The sequence below is a fragment of the Neodiprion pinetum genome, chromosome 4, assembly GCF_021155775.2.
Source record: "Neodiprion pinetum isolate iyNeoPine1 chromosome 4, iyNeoPine1.2, whole genome shotgun sequence".
Lineage (NCBI taxonomy): Eukaryota > Metazoa > Arthropoda > Insecta > Hymenoptera > Diprionidae > Neodiprion > Neodiprion pinetum.
Genome location: NC_060235.2, coordinates 33,287,067 through 33,314,977, shown reverse-complemented (window position 1 = coordinate 33,314,977; position 27,911 = coordinate 33,287,067). Strand labels below are relative to the sequence as shown.

General features: G+C 37.1%; 3 protein-coding genes across 6 annotated transcripts in view; all 3 read right to left on the bottom strand.

The window, feature by feature from the left end:
* Positions 1 to 2,654: 2,654 nt before the first annotated feature.
* Positions 2,655 to 15,606, bottom strand: LOC124217060 (putative fatty acyl-CoA reductase CG5065). 2 transcript variants are annotated; one of them, XM_046622313.2, is made up of 7 exons: positions 10,508 to 10,526; positions 10,118 to 10,320; positions 7,778 to 8,017; positions 5,382 to 5,646; positions 4,990 to 5,292; positions 4,123 to 4,330; positions 2,655 to 3,208 (listed from the first exon to the last, which is right to left on the bottom strand). In XM_046622313.2, exons 2-7 carry the CDS (start codon positions 10,307 to 10,309, stop codon positions 2,905 to 2,907), a joined length of 1,512 nt encoding a protein of 503 aa, XP_046478269.1. In that variant the 5' UTR covers positions 10,310 to 10,320; positions 10,508 to 10,526; the 3' UTR covers positions 2,655 to 2,904. The 2 variants fall into 2 exon arrangements, with proteins under 2 accessions (XP_046478269.1, XP_046478268.1); XM_046622312.2 differs by lacking the exon at positions 10,508 to 10,526 and adding an exon at positions 10,573 to 15,606 and having other exon boundaries at positions 2,656 to 3,208.
* A 137-nt stretch (positions 15,607 to 15,743) lies between these two features.
* LOC124217058 (putative fatty acyl-CoA reductase CG8306) lies at positions 15,744 to 21,366 on the bottom strand. The gene is made up of 7 exons (XM_046622307.2): positions 20,901 to 21,366; positions 19,992 to 20,243; positions 19,316 to 19,565; positions 17,934 to 18,126; positions 17,559 to 17,798; positions 16,787 to 17,044; positions 15,744 to 16,570 (listed from the first exon to the last, which is right to left on the bottom strand). The coding sequence occupies exons 1-7, from the start codon at positions 21,093 to 21,095 to the stop codon at positions 16,432 to 16,434; spliced, it is 1,527 nt and encodes a 508-aa protein (XP_046478263.1). The 5' UTR covers positions 21,096 to 21,366; the 3' UTR covers positions 15,744 to 16,431.
* A 1,979-nt stretch (positions 21,367 to 23,345) lies between these two features.
* Positions 23,346 to 27,911, bottom strand: part of LOC124217059 (putative fatty acyl-CoA reductase CG5065) — a 41,632-nt gene continuing 37,066 nt past the window's right edge. For 2 of the 3 annotated variants that reach the window (XM_046622311.2, XM_046622309.2), the window contains exons 3-6: positions 27,037 to 27,290; positions 26,568 to 26,897; positions 26,187 to 26,444; positions 23,884 to 25,800 (exon numbers count right to left, since the gene is read on the bottom strand). In XM_046622311.2, the coding sequence (XP_046478267.1) occupies positions 25,665 to 25,800; positions 26,187 to 26,444; positions 26,568 to 26,897; positions 27,037 to 27,290 (978 nt within the window). In that variant the 3' untranslated portion in view covers positions 23,884 to 25,664. The other variant, XM_046622310.2, reaches the window with a different exon arrangement.

Genomic DNA, 27,911 nt, shown 5'->3' with positions numbered 1-27,911 from the left:
GCATTCGGTAAGGCCCAGCCTCCACCTCTCCTCAATTCTTCTTTGGGCCTCCCGCCAGTCTTCGTGCCGCTTTTCTGCAATTCCGTAACAGAAATACCACGCGCTGCATGCAGTCTCTGGGTGTACAAACTTTGCGGGCCGATCGCAGACGTCTGTAAACCAAAAAAATCCACTCACAAGGTGCTTGAAAAAAACTATTAAATATACTGCGTAATATACCCCGAGGAACTTACTTGTGATCATTAAAAACAATTCCCCTGCAATACGATCTGTTACACCGGCAAATGTACTAACTTTTTTCACGCAGTCACAATTCTCCAGACTTGATTATCTGTGCACTGATTTTTATTCAAGGAAAAGGTAGTTTGTCAAAATTTCGGGAAAATCAGATCTTCTACAGTCAATCACTGGATGTTACACGTCATCTGAGGACTGATCCTATATCGCGTTTGCACGAACGTCGAAAGTTGTAAACACCTAGCTTTTTAGGCGTTCAGTAATGGTGTAATCGTAAATAAACAATTCTTGCAGTAATTCAGTTTGTTCGTCGTTAAATAACGCCCAACAACTATGCAGTGAGTGCTGGAACGAACCCTATACCGCGGAAATGAAATTGCGATTGTACCAACGGAAACCACGTTCCTTTCGTACGAATGCAGGCGTATAAATTTCCATGTTCAATATTTCCAAAATTTCAGGAACGTTCGCTACGTTGCATCAAATATTTGGAACAGGCAAGGATCATTTTTTCATCGCGCACACCGATATATCGTACCCCCCGGTATTAAGGAAATACAAGGCACGTGGTTAATCTAAGAAAACAAAACATTCGCGTAGTGATCAGCGCTGTTTCTTCGCAGGTCTAACAATAAATACTGCGATGTGGGCATTTTGCGTAAAATGTGACCGCTAAGGTTGGCAGTACTTTCCAAGATCGACGGGCAAGCTAAGCCGGCGTATGCGAAGCTGCCCGACCTCTATTCATTCAATGATGCAATTTTACTTTCGTGCGCGACGACCGCGCGAGTAGCGAACGCGAGTCAATTGGAGAGTGAATGATTTCGACACGTCACGATGCCGACGAATCAGCTTTCCAGAAGCTGCGGTCATACTTCCAACAAAATTTCCGAACAGCTGTAATTAATTTTCAAAAACCGTCCCCTCCTCTATTTGCCTTGCCTTGACTCGCTTTAAAGTTTCTTCAATCGACAATACGACCATGTTGATTCCCCTTAAACTATACCATGATAATCCCTGACTTACGTAACAGAACTTTCTAAGAATTAGGATACCTCGAATCTCTACCGGACTTCAACTTTGCTCGATTTACGAGTCTTGCAGTAAAAATCATTCTGTTGGTTACCTGCAATGATGCTATTATCTCGGCATGTTTCTCGCGACAATATCGTTTCATCGAAGGTGTTTTACGGCTTCCCGTTACTATAATACCTACAATAGATCGTTGGACCGTTTGATATTTCCCGGCGATCACATCAGCCCGGTAGGAATAGAACGTAAGGTGAATGCCATACATCCCGCCATATTATATATCTATGTTAATCTAGAGATCAGTGATGCAGCCTATTCACGATGTGTGGAGCATAAGATATAATGTACATACGTATCTTGGATATACGACGCATAATTAAGACTGAATTAGTCAAGATGCGAACCTGACACGTTTCATCTTCTATTTCTTTCCTTTTGTCTTTTATAGACATCTTTGCATAGCTTAAGTTTAAGTAAAATCTTACACTTGATTGTACTTCTGAATGCTGTTTTGATGACTTCTTATATAGCCTTTAATTTCAATGATTTTAATCGCGTCTGTTATTATTCACGGTTATTTATGCTATTCGAAGGCTGAGACCCAGCACAAGTGGGAAATCAGAATGTCCAGTAGAACCGCTGTCGCGTCGATTCCTGAAAGCGCAAATTCTGATAAACAAACATTGCAAAATATTGTTTTTACCATTATTAGTACAAGACACGTCGATTGATGTCACCGTAGAGCGTGTAACCGGCGCGACAGGAAAATTAACTCTTACGCAGATATGAAAAACAATCAGAGGTTCGTCTAGCTGATCTTAATGGATCATGTAGCCTAAAAACTTCCCACTCCGGTACGTTTCGAATTTATCAACCATTATTCAAATAACTTGAAAACAACCGGACCGGTCGAATACCACAATTTAATCATCGTTCAGTTTAAAAGAGATTGACGAAAATCACCCAAAGAAGACCCCATCAAGGTTAGCCATAATGACACCTAGTTCTCTAAAAGAAAGTGGGAATTGAAAAATAGATAGCAATATAGATGAATACCGATTTCTATAGATTGCAAAAATAAATAACAATAATATTTGTCCTAAAGAACCGAAGGGTTCGTATTGAAATCGTACAAAGTTTATCCAGGAGCGTAACTAAATTACGTAAAGCCACTTAAATCAATTGTTACAAGTGAAAATTCAGAAGGTGGTTAAGTCCAGCTTTAAATTTGAGTGGCAGAATAGGGCGAAGACGCTGTGCTGGTTATACTCGTTCGATCTGATTGTAATTGGTTCATTTCCAGACTAAGAAGTACAGCAAGGAATTGGAAAAGTGCGTAAGTGATAAAAGCTCGAGGTATAGGAAAAATATACAAAGTATGTAGTTGAAAATTATTTTAAAAAATTTTATATTTACAATACGGTGTCAATCAGACCGTTTCACGATATTTCTATTACAAGTTTCTTCTCCTTTTCTTCCGCTGATTGGAGCACGCGGTCTAATTGGATGTGAAATTTGAATACGTCCATGTGTTGGCAGTATGTGTATAATTATGTGATTTAGCAAACTATAAACAGCGGACGGCAAATACCCGCAGGGCACGACATGACGTGAAAGATACAAGGAAAAATATAACTATGAATCTTGCATCTCGATTATCGACGCTGTGCCCGCCCTTGCCGGCGCGAACCATGAGTATAAGAACCATGCGATGAATCCTACAAAAGCAATTCGCAATATTCTATCGGCGATGTATAAATACTGAAAAACTCTTCTTGCTCGAGGTAAAGTCGACGGGTCGTCTTTTAGGCAGTATTTCCTGATGCCCAGAATATATTCGTAGAGATAATCGTCCCAGCATATGTCCTTCGTGTCCATGAAGAATATTGCTCTGTCCTCGGAGGATAACTGATCCTGCAGATCTCTTAACGTGTCATTCCTACAACAAAGATCCAAAAATCAGCAAATTTTTTTCGCCAGCAATTCAATTGTTTCTCTGAAATTCACGTACATAAGGAATCCAGTGATTTGTAGACGTGGTCAGGATTACCATAAAACTTCGTGTCTCGAATTTCACACATGATTCTAATAGTCTGAGAATTTACGGTATAAAGTCATAAAATAAGACTAGCGAAATTATACCTACATTATTATATATTATATCCTCCGAACCACCAGCCCGTATTTATATGATGCTTATCGATACCTTGTACTTCCCGCTCGCTTTATCAAGGATAACAGGATTCTCAGTTATTCAAATTCTACTATTTCATCGCGATGTTATACAAGGTAAAATAAAATCAGGAAATGTTGGAATTAACAGAATTGAATTGAAATACATTGTGTAATTGGACGCCAATCAGTTGAATATGTTCAGACGAGTTCAGGGCGATCTTTTATTTCCTGCAATTGTCCCATTACAAAACGACGTCTCTAAACCGGACGGCGATAACGATAAAAGTGTAATGTAGTCACGTATGTCAGACTATGACCTCTTACCTTGGAACGAACAATGATCACGAAATTTCCCGAGACTATAACGGGTATGCAAATATATAAAAATACTTTTTGTGACGTTAAAGTTGTTTGAAGATGTAATGCCCAAGTTTTTTTTTATCTAACTTTTGTTTTTTTTGCTGCAATTATATCTTATATAATCAATAATTTATTTCCTAGTACTTCGAGGGGATTTATCGGATTCCATTTGTAGACTATAATATTTCTAACCATTGATTAATATATATAAGCTGTGAGAAAATGAAACTTTTCGAAAAAGGCAAGAAATTTAGTGACTGAATTTTGTATATAAAAAACTAAATCAAGCCGTATTGTAAAAGGAAGATTTCTACTCACAAAAAGACCCATTCCTTGGTCGTGTAATATTGCAGCAAGCTCAACCCGGTAGAAACTCTCCCTTGAAGCTTGACCAAAAAAGGTTTGTTCCCGCTCAAGTATATCAAAGGATCCAACAGGTAGGCAGGTAGAAGGTGAAGGCATATCACAGCAAACCAATGCAGAACTGCTGAGGAAGTGAATCTACCGCCTGGATACCAGAGTGGGCCTGAAAGTTGAAGAATAAAAATTATTAGAATAAGGATTGTGCAGTGATCGCACAATCAACCGAACCAAATAATTTGCAAACAATTGCCCATTTAATTATGCATTGGTGATGTAATTAAAATAAGTTCAAATCATACAATGATGAGCGTCTTTACGAAAATGAAGGGAAATAGTTAACCATTCACTCGGTATGTTGATACACACTTACGCAAGTTCACACCGAATTTCATTATGCATTGTAATATCGTACAGTTTCTCATTATAACTTTCACCGAAACAGTGTAATTTTAAGAAAGAAACTCATGCGTAAAGTATTGAAAAATAGTTTTCTGAATCATCGTGGTGTTGTTCATTTAAATTCTTCGAATAATCGGCATGAACGAATGGAACGAGTTAAACAGAAAATCATGAATAGTTAAAAACAGAGCAAGCATGCATATTATACCCACGTACTCTGGTAGGTATTTGTATAATTGCCAATGCCGACTAATGGAGTAAACGTATAATGTTAGCGGCGGTGATTTGTAGAAAATTTGCGATTCAATGACTCGATCACGGATTATCATGAGTCGGTAAGGTCGGAATTTAGATATTTAAATCGTTCGCGCACCGATCGATGATCTGCAGACTGTGCACGATATTCATGCACGTATTACAAACCTGAAAATGGATTTGACAGAGCATGCCTTCTGCCGGCATTCAGGGCATCAGCCCAGGTGATTGGATTTCGTCCGCTCTCCGTAACGTTGACGAAAATCGGTTTACAGGAACTTTCCAAACCCACCTTCCAGGCAAGGGCGATCACGGCGTTCGCCACGATATCGCAAGGCATTAGGTCCGCAAGATATTCACTCTTGCAGTGCATCGACCGGATCACACCTTTTCCCGCGGCTACTATCAAACCGGTTGGTCCGTTCAAGTTATCCACCCATCCTGGCGCTGGTTCTTTCCAAGACGCGATCACTGTGCAGGAGAAGTCAATAATTTGCATCCGCGATCGTACAAATATCGAAGAGAGATCAATTCGCAACTATGGAATGCGAACGGCTTACCAATGGAAGGTCTCGCGATGCCTACCGGAAGTCCAGACCTGACCATCAGGTCTTCGCTGAGACATTTGCTCAGAGCGTAGGTGTTGGGTTGATGAGCTAGCAATTTGCACTCCACAGGCTTCAATAGGTCGTCGCTCATGGAGTCAACAGCAGCGATTGCAAATTCCGGTGACATGTTTGGGGCGTAAGCCCTTTCCTCGAGACGAGTTTGCCCGCAATGGCAGTAAGCCGTTGACACGTGAATCAGGGATATCAAGTTTGGCAGCTGAAAAGAAGGCAGTTATAGAAAGGACCATAGGAATTTGATGCGTAGGATTAAATGATTGGCCACAATTAGTTTCAAACGAATATCGTGCGTTTTCGTAGATGCGGACTATAAGGTCCACTCTGTGCAATTCCGTTCTTCATTTGTAGCACACATTTGCTGCTGCAAAACTCGGTACCATATGATACGAGGCCACAAGGTTAGCTCTAGACGGAGATGCGCATTAGTAAAGTCACGTGATCCCCACATGACGTAACGACAAAAATTTCGTTTCTAACGTAAAAAGTACAATATAACTTCTGTAACTAATTATTTAACATTTGAATGTTATTCCCCCATAAAATAAGATTCGCTGGATGTAAGAATGAATGGCTGTGTTTTATAGCTTTTAAGAATAGTGCTCAAAATGACGTCATGTGGGGGAACGTTCTCGTTGGCCGGAGCGGCAGTGATGCGCAAGAACGGGAAGAACCACCTTATTTCCTTACACCATGCTCGGAGCTGCCTACAATTAGAGTGAACTGGTACCCTGAATTGCCTATAATTAGGGGACGCTTGATACGCATCCACAAAAACGAATGATATGCAGCGTTAATGGCGTGTTCCTAAATTTCAATGGGTTAAAACCACATGGTCGGCAGCTAAACTGAAGTGAATGACAAGATTACATTCGATTCACAAAGATGTAGGCCAGTTTCCCGCGAGGCAATATCTCATCATTTGATAATAGTTCTGCGGGTTTTGCCTCGAAACAAGTTATAATTGCCAATTTCATGAATTACGTCTGCGAATATTTGACATTACATCTCCGATACTCGCGATCAGCATTAAACCCACAACAGTCAACCAAAAATTGAACAGGTAAAAACCTGGGTACATGTGGCAACTTCTGGAATTCTAATCATGATATACACTTGAATGGAATAAATAATGGAAATCGAAGTCCATACAAACTCCACCGTCGTCCAACCCTCACCCGATTCGATTTTTTGGCTGTCTTTTTATATATCTTTTTTTTAACTCCATTATTTAAGACAAAGAAGACACTCTCGGTATTTTTTAGGTTTTTGTCTCATGCAGTTTTTGAGATATAAAATCATGGATTTTGACGACATCCGTTGTGAAGAATATTCTCAATTGACTATAACTTCTGAATACCTAATTAATTGGATCATCTAATTGTAGAAATTGTTATGAACTTTTCGAAAAGTAACACAAAAAAAATTAACAATAATTTCAAAACTATACAAAATTGAAACCACGTTTTTAGAAAAGTATAGTGATTACTGCGGGAATTCATAATATTAAAAAAAAATTCAATTCTTATAGCATAAAAACGAACAGTTCAAGCAGGGTCCGATGCTAGCTATCTTTTCTTTTAATATTATGAATTTTTAAATTATTGATATTTCATTTATCGAATATCCACAGCAACAGGATTCTCAAATCGTTTTTACACTGTGTTAGAATGATACAAGCAAATCGGAACTTCAATAGGAAACTCATCAACAATGAACATTCAGAATCCTGATTTAATTTTATTTCGAAAGTAATATTACAATGTTAAAATTCGTAGTCTCTCGAATTCGAAAAAACCTGCATACGTGCATAAAGCTATAACACGAACCGTACCGCATTTTATGAAATTTCTCTGCAATTCGTTTCAAAAGAATAATATGAAACGGCAAGAAATCTATTGTCGATTGGATGTCAAAAATAAAACTGCATTGAGTTGTTTCGCAAGACGACGGTGCAGTTCGTGTTTTCTCTTTTGTTGCGAGAGATATTCGATAAATGCAATATCATAACATAAAAATTCACGAGGAATATTCCAAAAATATGGCAATCATCGGCATTCGCGTAAACTGTTCTTTTGCATGCTGAGAATAATGGTAAACTGAAAAAAACATTCAAGAAGGTCATACCTTTCGAGAAATTGGTTTTTAAATTTTGAGGCACGATTTCGCAGTTCTGAACTTGCTGTAAAGTTTTCGTGAATTTTATTTTAAGAAGTACACTTCGTTACGAACAATTCGATATTTCAACTCTGATGATCCGATTCGGGGTCAAGAAGTTATAATCAAACGGTAGGTACGGCATAAAAATGCCTCTGAACTTTTTCGATGTGTACCTGCTTTGCAACTTTGATGAGATTCGCGGTCCCTTTGGTGTTCATGTTGATAGCAGCCCGTAGGGAAAGATCGAATCTCACGTTGGCAGCCATGTGAAAAACAACGGAAACATCCTTCATCAGACGATCCTTGTCCTCGGGGGAAAGGGCGAGACCCTCGACGGTTGTATCCCCAGAAATGACAACAAGTCGCTTCAGGCGTTCAGGATGATTTTCGCGAACAACTCTGTAAGGTTCTTGCTGAAAAATAAGAATGAACTCGTAAATCACGATCGTTTCTATTCGTATGTTACCTAAAAAAAAAAGAAAAAGAAACAAGGCCGTATAAGTACACGTTCGTGTCTAATGCCAATGATTTATTAACCGGTTAGCATTAACAGCATGCGCATCCCAAAGCTACGGGCGGTATGATGACACCGATCATAAGATTCATTCCATACTTTCTCTCGTCGCCTTATGTTATACGTTATTAAAACGGAACATGCTTCATAGAAATCAATAATAATTATTCACGTTGGCCGAGACGAAGACAATGTGCCGCCGGGTATAATTTACCCACGCGAGGTAAAAATTGAAAATAAAAAAATGTCGTTTACATGTACTGAATGTAAAGAAAGGTGCTCATATTATGTAATTATACAAGTATGTAGCTTTGCCCATTTCAGTGGCCGTAATACGTGAAGACATTCACTACCATGAGCCATTGCTCAACCATAGTTCAAAGATAACAACTGACTATTGGTGCGTAGCATCTATTCCCATGTTTTTTTTTCTTGGCACCTTATAGACCGTATATCTTGCTCGCTTTAAGTATCGCTTGAGACGCTGAAACTTTCACATTTGCAACAGTAAAGGCCGAGGCGTAAGTAATAAGTAGGTACATAAGTAGGGAAGTGAAACAATTCTGGAAGCGTCGGTGAGACGATCTCCTGAAGGAATTATAGTCGCAACCCCTTCGTGAAAGTCTGTATAAGAGTCCTCATACCTATAGCCTGTGATTCGAATTGAAAATAACTTTAATCAATATGATGAACGACTATCAATCGTAATCATGATTCGTGGGTGGCAATCACCGTATTACAGCCATGCACTACACTTGAGCGATTGAAACAACCTTATAATGCATGACCAAGTGTTTGCAGTGCAGGTCTTAGTCGAGTGTCCTGTGTCCTTAACCCAACGTACTTCGGCTTTTTGGCGATACCTTGAAAAGAAAACGTAACTGACACTCGTACGCAACTCAATTTTGAAGTGTACACAAGCGCAATTCTTAAACATTGTGCAATGAATGGAAACGTAAACACATCCTATTTGTTTGTAGTCGAACTCGTCCCGTAGTGCGGATACGGCACCGAATTTCTAACGAAACGGTAAAATGAGAGAAAAAAAAATGTGACTGTCACTGGAAAATAATTATGATTTTCGTAGCGTGTTTATACTCGTTGGCACATCGTCAGCGCAACGACTTGCACATTCGATTTTCAAGGCTTCATACCCATACGATATAAATATTAACGGTCATCCTTGTCTCTTTGCCAAAATTAAGTAAATATTATTCATCTGACCTAATTCGAGGATGAATCCCGAGTGCATAATACCTGTGTACATTATTCATCTTACACGTAATTGACACCCCGTACCCCCACGACTAAAGTACCCCGAAATTAGTGGTCTACACTCGTCAATTCGTACCCTGAAAATTTGCGTTTATCAGAAAATCAGTATGTGTGATATGATCTGCTGCATCATGGTCTTTTTTTCTGCATCGAGCAGGCTCAAAAGTAATATTTTCGTCATGTAAGACCGAAAACGAGATTTCACGCCCTCGCCCAGATCATAAGATAGCGTTTTATGCCTACTTAGAACGAAAAATATTGTTCGCATTACGGGTATAACACTTCACGCCCTCGATACGAAAATAGTTATTGCTGAGCAATACCGAAGCCGAGGTTGAACTTTTGAGGCAGATTGTTGTACGTAAATTGTGAGTTTATCACTTTTTTTTCAAGTCATCTACAAATCGAATCCAAAAAGCTATACGTTGCAGCTGGTGTAATTTGGATTCAGATTAAGACCAAATCTCAGTAGAGAAAACTGTTATAAATCAATGACTACATCAAACCATTTATCTCGTCAAAACTACCCGCACATTCCTTTCATGTTTTATGATTTTCAAGTACCGCATATATTCAATCACTGTTTGTATCACCATTTGAGAAAATCAAAAACATTGTTACAAAAATACTGAAACCTAGAATTTTATCCAGTGAGCCGAAGATGAATTTTTTACCTACATTACTATTAGAGTTCAGAAGACAGGTGAAAAAAAAATTATTTTACCTGTATCAGTGTATGGAGTCTTGCTTTTGGACTCTGGCCTCTTTTTTCTCTCACCAATAGATAAATATTTCCACCTTGTGGACAAGACATTAGCAATTTTGCAACTAAAACTTTTCCCAGAAAACCAGTCGCCCCAGTGACTAGTATCCCTCTGTTTTTCAACCATTCTGGTATCGATGGTTCACGAATCATCTTTTTCCCAACTGTAAAAAAAAAAAAAATATGGTTCACAAAAAGTATAATAATAACGACAACAATAACAGATTGCTACCCTCATTTACATGGCATCGATATCAATTTGTCGACTCAAATATTATATAGATTCATAAAAATGATCAAATAGCGTTAAATTTCCACTATATCAATACCGACTTCTAAAACCGATCGTACCTCCCCACTGTTATTTCTTATAATATTGAACAATTGATTAATCACTGATAAATTTTGTCACTCACTAATTGTTTCGAGATGAATGGTTTCGAGCCAATTACTTGGGCTTTGTTGCAACAATCTTCGGGTATCCTCGCGAACTTATTGTTATAGCTTGAGTAGCGATTGACTGTCAGAGACGTTAAAAATGTGATGAAAAAGGAGAAATTTGACGGTACGATCGACCAGTCACCAGCTGAATGATTTGCGGCGTACTGGAGACCGTCCTTTTAGCACAGAATACTTTATAAGCTGCTTTGTATTCTGCTCTTTGTGGGGCGGTTGGTTACCGATTACGTACTCACTCACATCGTCTGATTCACAATCAGTGTCAGGACCAAGTTTGGTCTCGCAGAAAGGCAGCTACAAGGGCAATTTGCACAAAAGGAAAAGCTGTTCTTAGCAAGTATAAATTAACAAACTTTTTAGCCGATCCTAACAGAGCCGTGTTTCGGCATTTCATAGAACGAGCATTCGTTAGCGAGAAATAAAATACTGAACACTTTTTTCGATGTCTCTTGAAAAATTTGTTACTCTTCTGATAATTTTCTCAAGATATATCTGTGATTTTTTAACTCATACGTATATAGCGTATGAGCAATAAATGAAGATTTCATAGAATTGTTTATACGAGTTAGGTTTAATGTACATATTGATTCGAGTTACGTCTCATATTCATATTCATTCGATAATATTAGTCAATTTCGCTACGCATGCAATCACAAAACGATATGACTATGAAGTCATTTATAAACATAAATTGAGAAGAATTCACTTTAGCCTTATTCCTAGTTAAACGTCATAATTGCAATACTCCTCAAAAAACGTACAAGCAAGATTTCACAGTAAATATTTTAGCTCAATACGCCTGAAAACGGGTGAAAGTATTTCGAATATGACATTACATTGCACTTATAAAATTGATGCACGATTTCAATTGTGGATTTCTGTAACACGGTTCTATCTGCGTTATTTCTTCTAACTTTATACCTATATTTATGCATATATTTATATTATTTATATTACATATGTTGTAATCTAGCTTTCCCTACAATCGCCCAGCCCGGATAAACAGATGGCTGCTCTCTATGGCATACAATGATTTGACACCCACAATGATCCTCAGATCAGCTGTTAACGTCGCGAATAATTTTATTGGGCGCAAGGTGTTATTGCTACGGCAACTTTTGAACTCGCTACTGGCTAATCCGCTATTTAGCGACAGCTCCCGCTAGCGCGGTATTGTGGAGAGGAGGTGGGACGATTTGATGGAAACATAGAATAAGACAGAGAAAACACGGGAAAATAAATTTGACGTCCTTGCGGTATAAGTCAAATTTTCCAAAATCGACAGTTTACAATCGAGATTGCAAAATGAATAACAAAAGAATAGAACACTAAGGTATTCTGCGCGTAAGCACGAACACTACCAAATGACTTAGCTTACCGAACTAATAAGAAAAGAACTTAAAATTTAACGTAATCGAAAAGCAATACAATCAGAGAGAAATAAACTAACTTAGCGAATTGGCGCTCTTCTAACGCAAGACGTTATGTAAGTTGCTAATCGCGTAAACTAACTAAAACTACCATAATTGCTGTAACTAACGAAAAATAAATGGAACGAGATTCGAAATATCACGGAAAACCCCGCAACGACGCTGCTTGCAAGGTTTCCTAAATTGTATACGAGAGAAGACTCGCGATTCGTGTCAAAAAACTAACCCGGAGTCGGAATTTGTCCTCGAGAACCAAAAATCCCCGGAAACCAAAACAAACGGACGACCTCCACGCTGCGAAATTCTTCCCGATCGTCTCACTAATTTAAGCCTTTGCCGCAACTGAACGCTCGCAAAAGCTTACAAAATTTTTCTTCTACGACTAACCGACTATTAGCGATAGCGTAACAACAAAGAGTGTTGTAACTTTTTCCGGACTGCCTCAACGCAGACTCTCTGCGCCACTTGTTCCGTGACGTCACGTACTTGCAAGAATTTGCAATAATCAACGCTAGATCATATTCGATGATTGTGCAATTCGTCTCGCACCTACCGTAATGTCAGTAGCGCAGAACTTAAGGGGTACACCACTGTAAAAACCTAAAAAAAAGCACTTACTTTTTTTTTTCATGGAAGAAAAGCTAATAATATTTGAGAAATTTATTAGGCATATATTTAAGTGTAATACAACTAATTATTATAGTGTCAGCAAATATTAAAAAATGGCGACACTGGAGCCATTCTCGCGAGACATGCGGCACGCTGTGTAATTGGTGCAAATTTGAATTTGGAAAAAAAATCACTTAATCTACATATTAATAGCTACCGAAATGCGTACGGGATTTTCGATAAGTTAATTTAAACATTATTTACTAACGAATAAGTGCCCTTTCTTTGATCGAAAATTGAACATCAAAATTCAAATACTCTCCAAATAATCAAAAATCAATTTTGTAAAAATTTCTTAGGTATTTCTGTAGCTAATAATATTTAAATTGAGTGATTTTTTTTCTAATTCAAATTTGCACCAGTTACATTGCGTGCCGCGAAATTCATGATGTTTCGCGAAAATGACTCCAGTGTCGCCATTTTTTAATATTGGTTGATAATAATTCTTTGTATTGTACTTAAATATATACCTAATAACTTCCTCAAATATTATCATCTTATTATCTTCTTTACCATCCAAAATCAAATTCTCAAAAAGGTGCTTTTCTTTTGTTTTTACAGTGCTGTTACCCCTCAAGACTAGGGTCGCAATAGCGTCGTTTGCACAACTTATAAATGATCCGGTAAATAGGTATCTGGTTAGTTCTCGTCGCTAGTGAGTTGCTTCCTCAACATTTTGAGATCACCTGTGCAGGGGCCGGCGGGGTAGCGATGGCCACTAACAATAAGCTAAAAATAATCAAACATGACTCTATTAAATTGATAAAAATAAAACGATTAATCGAATATTTCGTATTTTGTTGAACAGTGCATTTGAAGCCAAAATTTTGTAAATTTCAGGACGTAGTCTTGATGGCGGAAAAGTTTTTTGATAATTTATATTTTCATTCAAAATATTTTTCAATTTCAGGTAAAAATATTCATTTATCTTTCACTAATTATATCAAATAGGTACTTATAGTAAGTAGCACAATGATAATAATTGATATTGTATAGCGTAGTTCATGGGAGGAAAAAACAAAAACCGATTGTGAGCAAAAATAATCGAAACTCTTCAGGATGTTTGATATCAGATATTTTGCTATACATTTCGTGAAAAATATACAAAATATTGCGAGGATGATTTGAATACTTTCTTCACACTGCAGCACATTTCTGGAATATTTCATTTTGGATATTTCAATATATTATTGTGATGTCGCATATTCAATTTTGCTGATAAAGCATTCAAAGAATATTTTGTGTCGAGAAATTTGTAATATCGAGTAAAATATATCGAGAGCTTTCTTATGTTTTGTCTGAAACGTAATGTTCAAAATGTTTTCGGAAGGTAGAATATAAGATATCTCAAACAAATTGTTTTGATACATTTCCGAAACTTTTTTCCGCTGTACCTAGAAAGTTTTTTCTCGACTCGGAATGCACAATAAACAATTTATATTACAATAAAAGCCATTTTTTCAAATTCATTTTCGTACCGCATTTTCATATAATGATTGACATACATATTCGCACAGATTTATTGTTTCATGTTTAATAAGAAAGTATTTTATGACTTCATCGCTTCATTCCGCAATAATAAGCGGACGTGATTTCTCCTCACACTATTTATTCAGCATCTTTCTCTTCCTGATTCATCTGAAAATTGCGAAAACATTCCATACACCTGAGTTTCGCGACGCAAAAAGAAAAATAATATTATTTTCATATTCGTTAAAATGCTTCGGTCAACATTAATCGGTTACACAGCACTGATCACGATTCAGTCGTCTAACGATGAGTTTCGTTCCTCACACCTCCGATTAGAGGTTGCATATCGCATATGCTTTTAAGTTCAAGGCAAACGCGCCAACTATTCAAATAACGATGAATTTGATTCGAGAAATTGCGTCAGCGAAAAAACCCGAATCTCGTGGGAAGTACGAAAAAAGCAGTTTCGACACCAATATATCACAATGACTTATTTATATTATCATTGAATCGTGCATGAGATCACCTACGCTATTAGGGTTGGACACCAGACATCATTCAGTGGACATCAGAGGATTGAAATTTTGCTCGGGCAATTTCTTCATTTTTAGCGCGATAAGATTGCGAATCCAAATTGATTCCTTCTGGCACGAAACAGATTTTTGTAAACGCATGTTGGTAACCGATCCTTACTTACCACCCCAAAAGTAGTGGGTAAGGCAAAGCACAATAACCATCGCAGTTAGCAGTTAATCCTGAATTTGCAATCCAAATATTGATAGCATTAGAGTTCCTACAGATAGTCTAGATAGCGCCTAATTTTTCCCTGTCAATGGGATTTCCACTAACGTTGAAGGATGTTCATTGAATTATTTTGACCATGATACGTTGAAGAAAGATACTTGCACGCACATGCATAAACGGCGGATCCCGAAACGACCACCTACCTACCCGGTTACCTGTATATAATTTACACGATTGTCCATTTTTTCCAAATCACGTCGTTCTTCTCCATTTGCTCCGTGGTGACAGTAACTTACTTTTTCATTGATAACCCGAGAGGTGCAAAATTCATTTTTACCATAATCAGCCAGGTGCAATACCATGATATTGAAAAAAGTGGCGTTCAGAAAATAACGATAACCTTTTTTTTTTTTGATTTTAGACGCAGATTGCATCCAAATTATTGTCAAGTATATATTCCGCGAGCCTTTGTTAAGTCTACCCCCCCCCCCCCCCCCGAGACAGACGCTTTGAATCTATCTGGCATATCTACCTTATCTGACTGGAATCCATCCATCCATGGATATATTATTTTAAAAAGGCGATATAGTAGCATTCGCATGTACATGTAATATGAATAACTGAATATGATTGTTAAAACAAGTTCACACTTGAATGGTAGAAATATTTGAGATTCAAGTTGATAGATTGCAAAATAGAATACGTCGCTGTATGAAACTCGACAAAAGTACTTCGTCACGGAGAACTAATTAAAAGAGAGAAAGACTGCAAATGATGATCTATGCAGCTTCCTTATTTAAAGAATAACTCGATCGTAGGCTTTTATCAAAGCATATCTTTGTATTTGTGTACCTAAACGAATATAAAAACATATCCCACTCCAACTCTTATGAGATTAATAGTAACAATAATAACAACAGTATAACACTTAATAAGTTCATTTTAAATGCCGTGAAAAGTTAGAGATTCAATTACTCGAAACATAACGAGTCGACTTTGAGTGAAAGACCAGTTGATGCAAATTATCAAATTGTGTACATTTGTCAAGAGATCTCAATAAAATGATCTGGTTCGATATGAAGTGAAATTTCGAAAACCTCATCAGATATAAGAATGTCGCTAATTGCTTTACCGTTTTTAGCTTAATTCTAACTACATATACACTTTCTGCAGCCACTCAAAATTATTCACAATCTTAAAAATACGATTTCTCACCAATTATCAAAATATCTTTTCCTCCAATATTACCTTCAACTATTCGAATAGGCGATGATATTGCTTAAACTATTTCCCATATTCCATTGAAACCTAGTTGACTTAATTATTATGGATGCGTTCGACTTCGGCGCTCACGCGCTTTCAGCATATGTCTATATGTATACATCACGTATAAAATGCTATAGAAAGTGGCGCTCACAGCGCTCAAAGCGCCTAGGACGAATGCAGCCTACGATTACATCGTTGTTATACAACATAATATTTGACGTAAAAATATTTAGATATTTATAATAAACTGAAGATCATGTATGCCAAGGGAACAACCAATCCTGTTTTTGTCCAAGTTGAGGCTAACAAAAATTTGAAGATCCACCAAACCAGACCCATTAGTCCAGCTTGTAGAACCAAATGTGCGACCAGTAATCTGAAATCATAAGGATACCAAATTTGTTAACTGCTCCTAATATATATTAAATATTGTAATAAATTCATCACATGCATTCTGAAAGAGTGATGTCTAATAGAAAATTGTATTAAGTCACTTTCAAGGACAAATCACCGCATAATTTACCTCCTTAGACACCGAAAAAGTAGAAATAGAAAGAATGTAAAGATTTACCAGAATCTAGTTCATACATACACTTTATCTTTTGAACGAGCTTTTCCCAGATTTTTTGGACTTTCGTTACTGAGGTACCTCCTAACTCCTTGTACCAGATCATTAAAATAATCTTCCCATTTTAACGATCTAATGTCCAAAATAAATTTATCCTTGTCGACTGTTGATAGAGTTGCATTTAATTCAAGAAGCCGAGCATTACTGAATTTCCACTCGGTAAAAATGAATTTCTCTAGACGACTCAATGATTTGTTAACATTTGTGTGTAGACGTACCAATCTGTGAAATATCGTATTCCAAGTTTATTTATTTATTTATTCATTTTTTTTTTTTGTGGTTTCAAACCAAATTAAAACCATTCATTACTATTACTGTTATCTCCTCGATAAAGAAAAAATAAAGTTTTTGAATATTGAGCTTTGCATGCACAACTGAATACCTAAGTATTTCGGTAATATTATACAGGTAGATATATATGGGGCTTTCCGTGCCCAATCAACCAAGGTCTGACTCCCCACATCTTGGATTTGGTTAACGATTGTTGTTCCAACTCTTAATATACTGGAATTTTTCTTCAGTTTTACTTATGATTTTTGAAAACATGCATTTTAGAGTCGGAACAATATAAAAAATTGCGGAGCAAATCCAAGAGGTTCAAGGTCAGACCCTCGTCGATTTGGTGTTAAATACCCCATATATATATAATGTAGGAGAAAGAATGTTATATTCTAACAGTAGAGTTTGACTATACAATAGTGAAAGAATTTAGAGCGTAACATGAGCACAAACTTACATGGGCCGTCCACCAAACACACGTGTAACTGTATCGAGAATATATGCCGGAATCATGTGGACAAAAATTGCAGAGATTCTGAACAGTAACAATGAAGGCAGAAGCTTAAGGTACGGGTACCACACGGCGCTACGCAGAGGGTAACGATGAAGATAAGTATTAATGTGGCTTTCAACCTTTTCCCATTTGAAGGGATTGCAGGTACTCGACGTACAATGGTAAACCTTCAATCCAGCTTCACTGTGACATGAAAAAAAAATCAATATGATCAATTGGTAGAAGTATGAATGACTGACTCTTCTGAAAAGCGATTCAATCACAAGGTAACTTTGACTTGAGGCAACACTGACACCATCTAAAAATCGCAACAATTACCGTTCACGGTCCGCATTATATCCAGCAACAATCAAACTATTTACTACTACATCGACTGGAATGTAGTCATAAATCAGAGCTGACGCAACAGGCAGTCGTCTGAGTACACCTTTACTAGCTCCCATTAGAAAACCTTGCGGACCATTTTTGGATATCGTCCATCCAGGTACTGGCTCCTTCCACGCGGCAGTTACTGTAATATTTAATGGAGGTCAACTACATCTACATTGCTCAAAGTTATCTTTTTGATTTCATCGTGCATTGAACAGCTTGACTCTGGATCATCCAAGAAATGCTTCAATTCTCTTTCATTACTCTAGACAAGGCTTAAGGTGTTAGAATTTGTCAATAATTTGGAATAGTATCCTCAGCTCAGGTATGATGCAATAATCATGAAAATGAATAATTTCAGAATACTTATGTACTCAAGGCATGAGAAACTTTGTGTTATTAAGAAAAAACGTATCTATAAACCGAGCAGCAAATGCATAATTTACTATCTTACAAATTGTGGAGTGTTTATCAGTGGTAAGTAAGTTTATGCATATCAAAAACTCCACTGTCTGTTTTTATAAATTAAAACTTCAAATGAAACACAGAATAAAAAAATAAGTTTGTAAAACTGTATCATTGTAAATAAGTTGTTTTAAATACTGATGCTGTCGCACTAATAGGAGTGTCTAATTATATTTTAACATGCTGTAGTTCAAATTCGCAATACATATACCAACACTTTTAACAGTGTTGATTTTGCACCCGCTTTTTTGTTATTGACAATGTACTGCACACCTACTCTGCAAGAGGAGGTCTCTAACAGAGTTTAGCTTCCAACAGAACTCGTTTCTTTAGGAGTTAACAGGCCCAAGAATGAAGATTTAATGCAAAGTGAAAAAATTTTCTAAATAAATAAAAAGTGACTTTCACTTTCTAGTAACATGTTGATGTATGTGGAAATTGTAGATTTGAGTTAGTATTGTATAATTAGAAGCTTTCACCCTTCAAAAATTCTTTCCACGCATTGTCAGATATCCACATTTTTACTACCTAGCCGCAATCAGGATTTTGTTAGGAAAAAACCAATTTACAGATGATAAGAAAATATTTCCAAACCTACTGTTACGTTGCAGTAACGTATCAAAGTACCTGCTAACCATAAAATAAACAAAATTAAGAATAACTGCAATGTGTCACTAGTTTGAACTCTTCAAAATATTATGAGTATGATTAAACTTTCGAATGTTTGATAGTATTTTATCGTTGCAGTAACTCTCTATATAGCATAGTGTCATTAAATCACTTAAAACTTTGCATAATCCTTGGTAAACCAGGTTTTCATTTCTTATAAACCTGTAAAGATTGCAGTAAAATGAATTTCAACTAACTCATGGATGGTCTCACAATGGCTGAGCATATAGATGCGTTGAGAACTTCGTGTTCAGCCAGATGTTTTGTAAACGTGTAACTATTTGCATGGTTTCCCAGAATACCAGGTGTGGCAATGTCCAATTCCTTATCATCTAAATCCTTCACCATTTTGATGATTTTTTCAACCTCTGCAGGTGCAGGATAGACTTTTTCAACTGGTTCGGAGATGGCGGAATTTACGTAGGCACTGGACACGTGAACGAGTACCTGTAATTAATATTTATTATGGGTACCAACAAATATGCTGTGCGTTCTATTGAAATTTGGAATTCAAATCAATCACAAAAAAGTAGCAAATAATTCCACAGCAATTAATATTGATGGCTCACAAGAATCATACAATTTTACATCTAATCCTTCATTTGTTACTTATTTCTTCAGAGCTAAAGCTATAGTCAGTGGTTAGTAAATAGTCTTTCCATGGGCAATTTCAAAGACCTATGGACAATCTATACATATTCACGAACAGAAATTGAAACGAGGTCTCGAATAACATTTATGATTTCACAGCCCACATTTGTAAATCGATTATAAAACTAATTATGTTCAAACTGATGTGTATACGCAACTAGCGAATGATAGCAAAATTATGTGTATGAGAGAGGGTTAAGAGATCTAAAAAAAGTTGCTCACCTTGAAATCATGGATTTCTTTGCATAGCTGAATAACTCTGCGTGTACCGAGTAAATTAATGTTCACAGTCGGCCTTAAGGTTGCTTCAAAGTCCAATGTAGCTGCAGAATGGACAACGATCTGAACATTATCGATCAGACTTTGCCTATCAGAGGCACTCAATCCCAAACCATCTTCCCCAACATCTCCAGCAACTGGGATCAGCTTATTCAATAGATCGGAACCACCATGTTCCTTAAGTGTTTCAAATATCTTGAAAGTAATCAACAGAAATATTAGTAATCAAGTACAAGACATTTGAGGTCGAAGAAGACGTTTTTATTTCAGAAACTCGTTCAATAATAAGTAATATTTCATTTTTAAAGCGATAGTAAACTATACAGAAACCTAAATTGGAAAGATAATATTTGCCACTATTCCAAAAATGGGATGAAGAATGCATATAAATTTTATTATTATATAATGCAGGCCTAAGATTTTTAAGAAACGAAAATGAATACGCATTTCAAATCAACTAAAACTGTAGCAAGCTCGTAAAGTCGTAGACATTGGGGTATCTGCTTTCATAAACATATTACGTACACCGGTAATATATCATGAATACAAGTAGGTTGAAATGTGGTAAATAAGTGCAAACTAGAAATGTGTAGACAGTAATTACATGTCAAAAAAGATGATAATGCACCTTCAGACAGCGGGAATCGAAGTAAATGATAACCGAGCGACTGTTCGAGAAATGATAGTCGGCATAACGGGTTTGTGAACGGGTTTGACATGAAAAAGAAAAGAGGAAAAAAATGTAAGAGCTGACGGCCGAAAGGTGAGGGGAGAAAACGGATTCCGAGGCGGTTCCGAAACTGTAAAAGTAGGCTCTATTATACAGGAATAATAAAGTTCACAACTACGTACCAGATTTTTGGTTAACTCGTCTAACCTTTCTTCGATATTCTTTCCTTTCTTTGGCCTGAGTAAGATATAAATATTTTTCAGATCTGGACAGGAGCGCAGGAATTTCTCAATCAAACAGATACCGAGGAAACCGGTACCACCCGTAATGAACAGGGTTTTGCCACGATAAAATTCCGTGACCGGTGATGAAGCCATCTCTATCCTTCTATTCCGATTTTTCGAATTTTCTTTGCTGGTTCCTTAACCCTCTCGCTTCGAACGATCCTATGAGCCGGAGATTCGTGGAACAACAAGTCGTAGTTGCGCACTTAACAATTTACTTATTACTCCCAGATCGCCACAAAGGCTACAGACAACGCGTAAAAAGTGTCCACTCTCTCCGCGCCATTAACATAAACAACAGAGATGCGACGACAAGGCTTCGCGAGCGAACCTAACATCCGTAGGTAATCCAAAGCATTAAAATGACTACCGCTTGCTGCTAGGGAAGAGACGCGGTTCGTTCGTGACGTTCGTGTCTATGGCGCGTGGCGGGGAATTGCTCGGAGGCGACCCTGGCGAATGAGGACGGTCGTAAAACTGCTTGTATTTAAAAACCCTGTTTAAAACCACTGCTGTCTTTTTGAAAACTTGTGTATTAAGTTTATGCACGGACCATGAACAGAGATTGCGATATGCGTATATCCGCTGTAATATTCATCAAATGTTTAATCGTTTGTGTGACGTGCGGTTACTCGGCCATGAAGTATTATTGGAAAAATAGACAGTCTTCAGGCTGTAATAAAAGCACTTCGATTCCAAAATATATCCGCTTTTTTTGCATATTATTTTGTGCTGTGAGATTTCACTGACTCGACGTTTTAGTAATCACGCACAAAGGATCCAGTCATTTTCTTGGATGCAATTCATAGATTGCCTTTTATTACGGTATATGTGAGAGCAGAAGCTGAATTTCTCCTCTCACACCTGGGGGCGAGAACAGATAACATCGCGACGGTAAATTGGTAGAATTTATGCCGTTTCGTTATTTCTGCGTCAGATGAAAATTTGTTGAAGTATTTTTGTTCAGAATTGCGCATAGAATGGGGCTGTTAAGATCTTTTTTGCGTTAGAAATACGTGGATTTCGATATTTGGAGATATAGGTATACGATAACGTCGAAATCGACTAGCCCCCGTTGTGAGGCACAAATTTTCCGTCCTGATTAACTAATTAAGTTCCGCCCAGGCCATAATGCGTTGATGTCTCCACAGATGATAAAGTTATCGAACTGAGCCGAGGATGCACGGAAAAAAAAATTCAGCTCGTGGAACTAAATATTAGATAGTTACTTGTAAACAGTTCGTCGAACTAAACGTTCTGTTATTGGAAGAGCACTGCATGGTTCGTATAACTGACTGTTAGTCAGCTGTCATAGCTGTACGTTGTTCAGCTCTCTCAGCTAAACAACTTCGTTCGAAGAGCTAGACCAGAATTTTTCGGCTCCGCTCACAGCGCTTATTATTAAATAGTACAATTATATTGCTATTAGTATTATTTTTCATCATTATTATCATTATTTATTCAGTGTCATTTACATATTTGAATGGACTATTTAAACAATTATCTATCAACTGTATTTAAATCATACTCATGAAATTTGAAGGTTATGAAATATGTCAACGCACCAGAGCACAGCGCAACTTACAGCTCTTAGAGCAAAACCATTCAGCTGTGAGAGCTGAACAACTTGCAGCTATCAGAGCTGACTAATATATAGTTGCTGTAACTACAAGATAGACCGTAGAGTGCGTATAGTTACTGGAGCTGTAGAATACAGCTCGCCGAACAGAATTTTTTTTTCCGTGTGGTGTCAAATTTTTACATTCTGTTTGGGATAAAGATTTGTGCGGAAAGCTCTAAATATTAAAAATATGAATAAAGGAATCCACAAGATTAAGTTGTTTCTTTAGTCAATTCAAAGTTTTTAGCTGATATGAGACTTGGACTGATTATTAATAGGAATGAAGGGAATCCTCCTGTTGAATATCAGACCAGATTATTGGCCAAAAATGCGAAAAGGAGCTTTTTAAAAATTGGACATATAACATAACGCTTATGGCCGTTTCAAGTGTTTTCAACGGAAATGCTATCACAATTATTTTAGAAAATCCATACCCCTTGACAAAAAACGAGATGATGATTGTTGGAATAATGATCTTCCAAAAAAATATGTTGAAAAGAAGACGTTTCCAACCGTTCCAAAAAGATTTTTAATGATAGGCACGATAATAGAATTAGGTTTCAAATGTCGCGTCCGGGATCCGATGTTAAGGCGCGGAATTTGAATATCGTGAATCGTATTTTAACGTATCCTGGATTGTATTATTACTAATAATAACGGAAAGACGAATAAAACGTTCATTTTTGATTAAAAGAAATCTATCGTATATTGAAATGTATGAAAAAAATGTATAATTATCTTGGGATTAATTGTATTTTATGACAATGGTAGTCAAATGACAAACTATACACGGAACTTTATACCTAAAATTATAATAAGCCATCATTCAAAATGTTCTTATGACTCATGAATTTTATTTCCGTCCATTCTTCCAACAACTTTAAAGTAAATTATATAATTCTCTAAAAGGATTCTCTATTGACTCCGGAGTCACTAAAGAACCACTCTTAATTGGCAAAGACAAAAATATGATCTACTCTTTAGTAATAAAAACGTTTTGAAATAAAGGACATTAAAATTATTGAAAAAACTTTCCAACTCACTCTAGTTACTAAATATGTTAAAACAATTCTTTTGAAAAAGATCAATTCCAGCGTTGACGCTTGAAGAGATCCTCCGAAGCTTTAATGGTATTATTTTTTTTAAAGTCAAAAAAATCCTCGACAATTCTTTTTCTGATGAACTTAGAAAATTCTCCGAAGAACTATCGTCCAAAGCGCTGACAGAACTTCCTCCAAAAGGACGTGTACCAAGCTGTAAAAATGGTATATTCTTGGATGGAAATTATTATTAATACGTAGAAGGTTTCTTTATAGATTATCAGCCCTGACAATCCTGGACGGATTAAAGCTCAGTGGAAGAAAGGCACCGCAAGGGAAGCGTGGTTCAAGAATTTTACGAAAGAGAATTTCACGATTAACTAAAGATTCATTCCGTGAGTTGTCTTTGAATAACTTCGGAACCACTCTGCACGTTATTGTTTCGTGCGTATTTCCGATGAAGTATACGTAACAATTATATTTTTATACTACGAGTATTTGGGAAAATTTATAATAATTTTGGTAAAAATTATTACGGATAAAGTGAAATCTTTTAATCAATATTTTGAACAGTTATACGCTGGTGTTTTAAAATATAAATAGGAATTAATAATGTTTAGATTATTTCTATATATATTTTTAAATTTGCAGAAAACAGAGTATGTACAATAGTAGTAATAGTAGAGTTTCTGCACACCAGATATAATAATTTTCTATTACATAATGAAAATGGCCCTGTTTTTTCGAGCAAGAGAGAAGTGAACTGTAATGCCTAACTGTCTATAAAAAACCTCACTCTGTATTTGGATATTCAGCGCATGGTCATCTGCCTTACGTATAACACCGGCACACAAAAAAAAAAGTTGTTTGTACATTTGACCGGACCCACCTACGGACATGTAATTCGACCCGCTAAATCCGAATTTTAAGTCCGTTTGGCCCGGTCACCCTCCAGATTTGAGTAAAGTGCAAAAAACCCAAAAAAAAGTAAAAAATTGAGAAAAACTACAATCACAGCGATGAAAAAATTTTTGTGGACTCGGATCAAGTATGATTTTCATGTATTTCAATTCACTGAATCTAAATCTGAACGTTAATTAGTCCGTTGAGCCGTCAAAGTTTGAAAAAATTGCGAAAAACCGAAAAAAATTGCATAAAATCATGTAAAACCGAAACTATCGAGATGAAAAAAAATTTTTGGATTCAGATTGAGTATGAGTTTCATGTATTCTTTCCACTGAATCTGAATCTGGAGTTTTTTTTGTCCCATTAACGTTTCAAAATTTAAAAAAATCTCAAAAAACCAAAAAAATTGGAAATAGATCTATAGATTTTTTCTTATATTTATAACTGCAATTTTCCCAATTTTTTTGGTTTTTTCAGATTTTTTTAAATTTTGAAACGTTAATGGGATAAAAAAAAACTTCAGATTCAGATTCAGTGGATCAAAACACATGAAAATCATACTCAATCTGAGTCCAAAAAATTTTTTTCATCCCGATAGTTTCGGTTTATCATGATTTTATGCAATTTTTTTCGGTTTTTCGCAATTCTTTCAAACTTTGACGGCTCAACGGGCTAATGAACGTTCAGATTTAGATTCAGTGAATTCAAATACATGAAAATCATACTTGATCCGAATCCACAAAAATTTTTTCATCGCTGTGATTGCAGTTTTTCTCAATTTTTTGCCTTTTTTTTGGGTTTTTTGCATTTTACTCAAATTTGGAGGGTGACTGGGCCAAACGGACTTCAAATTCGGACTCAGCGGGTCGAATTACATGTCCGTAGGTGGGTCCGGTCAAATGTACAAACAACTTTTTTTTTTTGTGTGCCGGTGTAATCAACGACATTCATATGACAAAAATACATGCCTTATAAGAATAATCTGCACAAGAAAGATAAACGTATGATTGATTTCGTGCGAATTATCATTGCGATATAAATACTGAAATGAGAAAGTCATGCTCATTTTATTTTTAACCAACTCTATTACCATTATTAAACCCAAATCAAAAAAAGCACGATACAGCCAGCAACGAACGCAGCTACCCAAGAAGAACATACAAAAAGTGAAGTAATTCCCCAAAGAAGGAAAAAACTTAGAAACGGAGTGACGGCAGCGATTATCCGCAACCTGGAACAGAGAAAAAGTCATATTAAACTCTTGTACAACAATCTTGAAGCAACTAATTATAATAGAAAGGAATTAGGTTCATACATAAGCCATACCTCTCACGATTACCTCTTGCGTAATATTGTTACGATCAATTTCAACATTTTCCAAGATCACTCGGAAACCCTTCAAAAGGACCTTCGATAAAACTAGTTCTGTAGGTCAGATGATGAAATTTTGAAGATACGGTAAACAAGTATCGCTTTTACACACCCTACGCGGTTACACTTCGAAAATGACAGAGTAGCCCGCAGCTACTGATTCCTAATTGATTATTTACAGCCTACGTCAAACCTTCGAGTAACGTAACGAGACGAAACCTGGTTTACGCTGTCCGCAATTTTTACCTATGCATTTCACGACGCGCCCTTTCCGTCGTGTTTTGCGGTTCCCGATGGAAATACTGCCTCATCCCAATGACACATCCCTCAAGATAATCATCCCAGTTAATTAGTTTAGGGTCGAAGGGATATGCCCTTCGTTCCTCTTCGGGCAATATCGAGGCGAGCGCCGATACCTTTGCGGTATCGAAGGGCCATTCCCTTATCGTAAAGTACGCCGTGTATTTGCAGCCTCTGGCATACTTTCGCTGCAATTCATATAGCCTGCAAATGATAAACACAAATCACATTAACCATTAACTCTGGCCGTTTCAGCTGAAACAAAAATCTCCGTATTTCAGCAAAGCTCTGATCGTATTGGGTTGTAGGTTGATATGTATAACTTACGTAGGTTTCAACCCGCGGAGTAGAAAAATGTCCACGAAGAAGGCAGGAATTATTTGGAAGACCCAGATAACAATGAAGTTCCTGAATCCGCTCAGTCTTGTTTTGGCTTCGGGGTACCAGAGCACCCTTTTGCAAGGGTGATCCTGGGCTGCTTTGACAACCGCGTTGCAGTATCTTCCCCAAGTCACGGGATTCTCAGTCCCGGAAGTGCAGTGATAAATATGCAGAGTCTCTGGATCACGGACCGCTTGAAGTGCGGAAGCCAGAATCACAGAGACGACCATATCGGCGGGAATGACATCGGTGATACCATCCGGCCGTGACGGAACTCTGGCATGTAATGATTTTCATCGAAATAATACTAAAACTTTTAATACGAAACGAGTGAAGAAAATAAAATAAAAAATAAAAACGTCCAACCGACTCAAAGTCTGCACCATATCTGTATCATCGTGATCGTTATCCTTACGTGCGAAATATGCCCTTGTTGACTCCCGCTATAAATCCGCAGGCCCCGTTGTTCACGTTATCCACCCAGCCTCTCTTCGGTATCTTCCAAGTATTCAGGACGATGCTGGGTCTCACTATACTCAGCGCCAAATGACCACGTTCTTTAGCCAGTAGGGCTTCAGCCATTTGTTTCGTGAAAGTGTAAGTATTGGGATGATCCCCTATCAGTTCAGCGGTTTTTTGCTGCACCTCTTCAGCGGATAGATTTTTCACCTGCATCGAGGGTAAAATTTGCATATCGTTAGCCATCGGTGGACTCTTGAGCCCCTCAAGAATCGTGGAAAAATATTACTGCGAATGATTTGTTTTGTTATCTTCACGGATGACGACAGTGGCGTTGCCTTTGTTTGATATTGATATTGGACTTGATTGCGTTTCGCGTGTCTTCTGACGCAGATACATACTGGGATCACACTCTGTCCAATGAGGATGAGACCTCTGTGACTCTATTCTGACGTTGCTAACCCTCGAGCAAACATCGAGTTAAAAAAAAAACGTATGCTTCATCTTAATTACTTTCAGTGACTAAATACATCATCTCACAACCGTCCCGCCGTTACAAAAGATACGCATTAGCATTTCGTGACAACACCAATATTCATTAGCGAGTCCGTAATATGTCACATTGATGTTTACGTGATCCAAATACTACTGGCACGATATATGTTTGCAATCTTTACGCAAGCTCCAATCCACCGAAATCGGGTCTCAACAAGCCGCTTAACACGAGTATCCTGGTAATTGCTTACAATTAGAAGTACGCGAAAGTATAGAACTGTCATCGATCTAACCAAAGCCAATTCTCCCTAACGTTGCTCGTTATGTTCTACCTAC

Excerpts from the sequence above, each read along its gene's own strand:
- LOC124217060 (XM_046622312.2), bottom strand. The coding sequence starts at position 10,309 with ATGATTCGTGAACCATCGATACCAGAATGGTTGAAAAACAGAGGGATA. Across the intron at positions 8,018-10,117 it reads GACTCCATACACTGATACAG|CAAGAACCTTACAGAGTTGT; the intron begins GTAAAATAATTT and ends CTTATTTTTCAG. Across the intron at positions 5,647-7,777 it reads TCATCAAAGTTGCAAAGCAG|CTGCCAAACTTGATATCCCT; the intron begins GTACACATCGAA and ends CCTTCTTTTCAG.
- LOC124217058 (XM_046622307.2), bottom strand. The coding sequence starts at position 21,095 with ATGGCTTCATCACCGGTCACGGAATTTTATCGTGGCAAAACCCTGTTC. Across the intron at positions 19,566-19,991 it reads AAGAAATCCATGATTTCAAG|GTACTCGTTCACGTGTCCAG; the intron begins GTGAGCAACTTT and ends TATTAATTACAG. Across the intron at positions 17,045-17,558 it reads GTGTTTGGTGGACGGCCCAT|ATTGGTACGTCTACACACAA; the intron begins GTAAGTTTGTGC and ends GATATTTCACAG.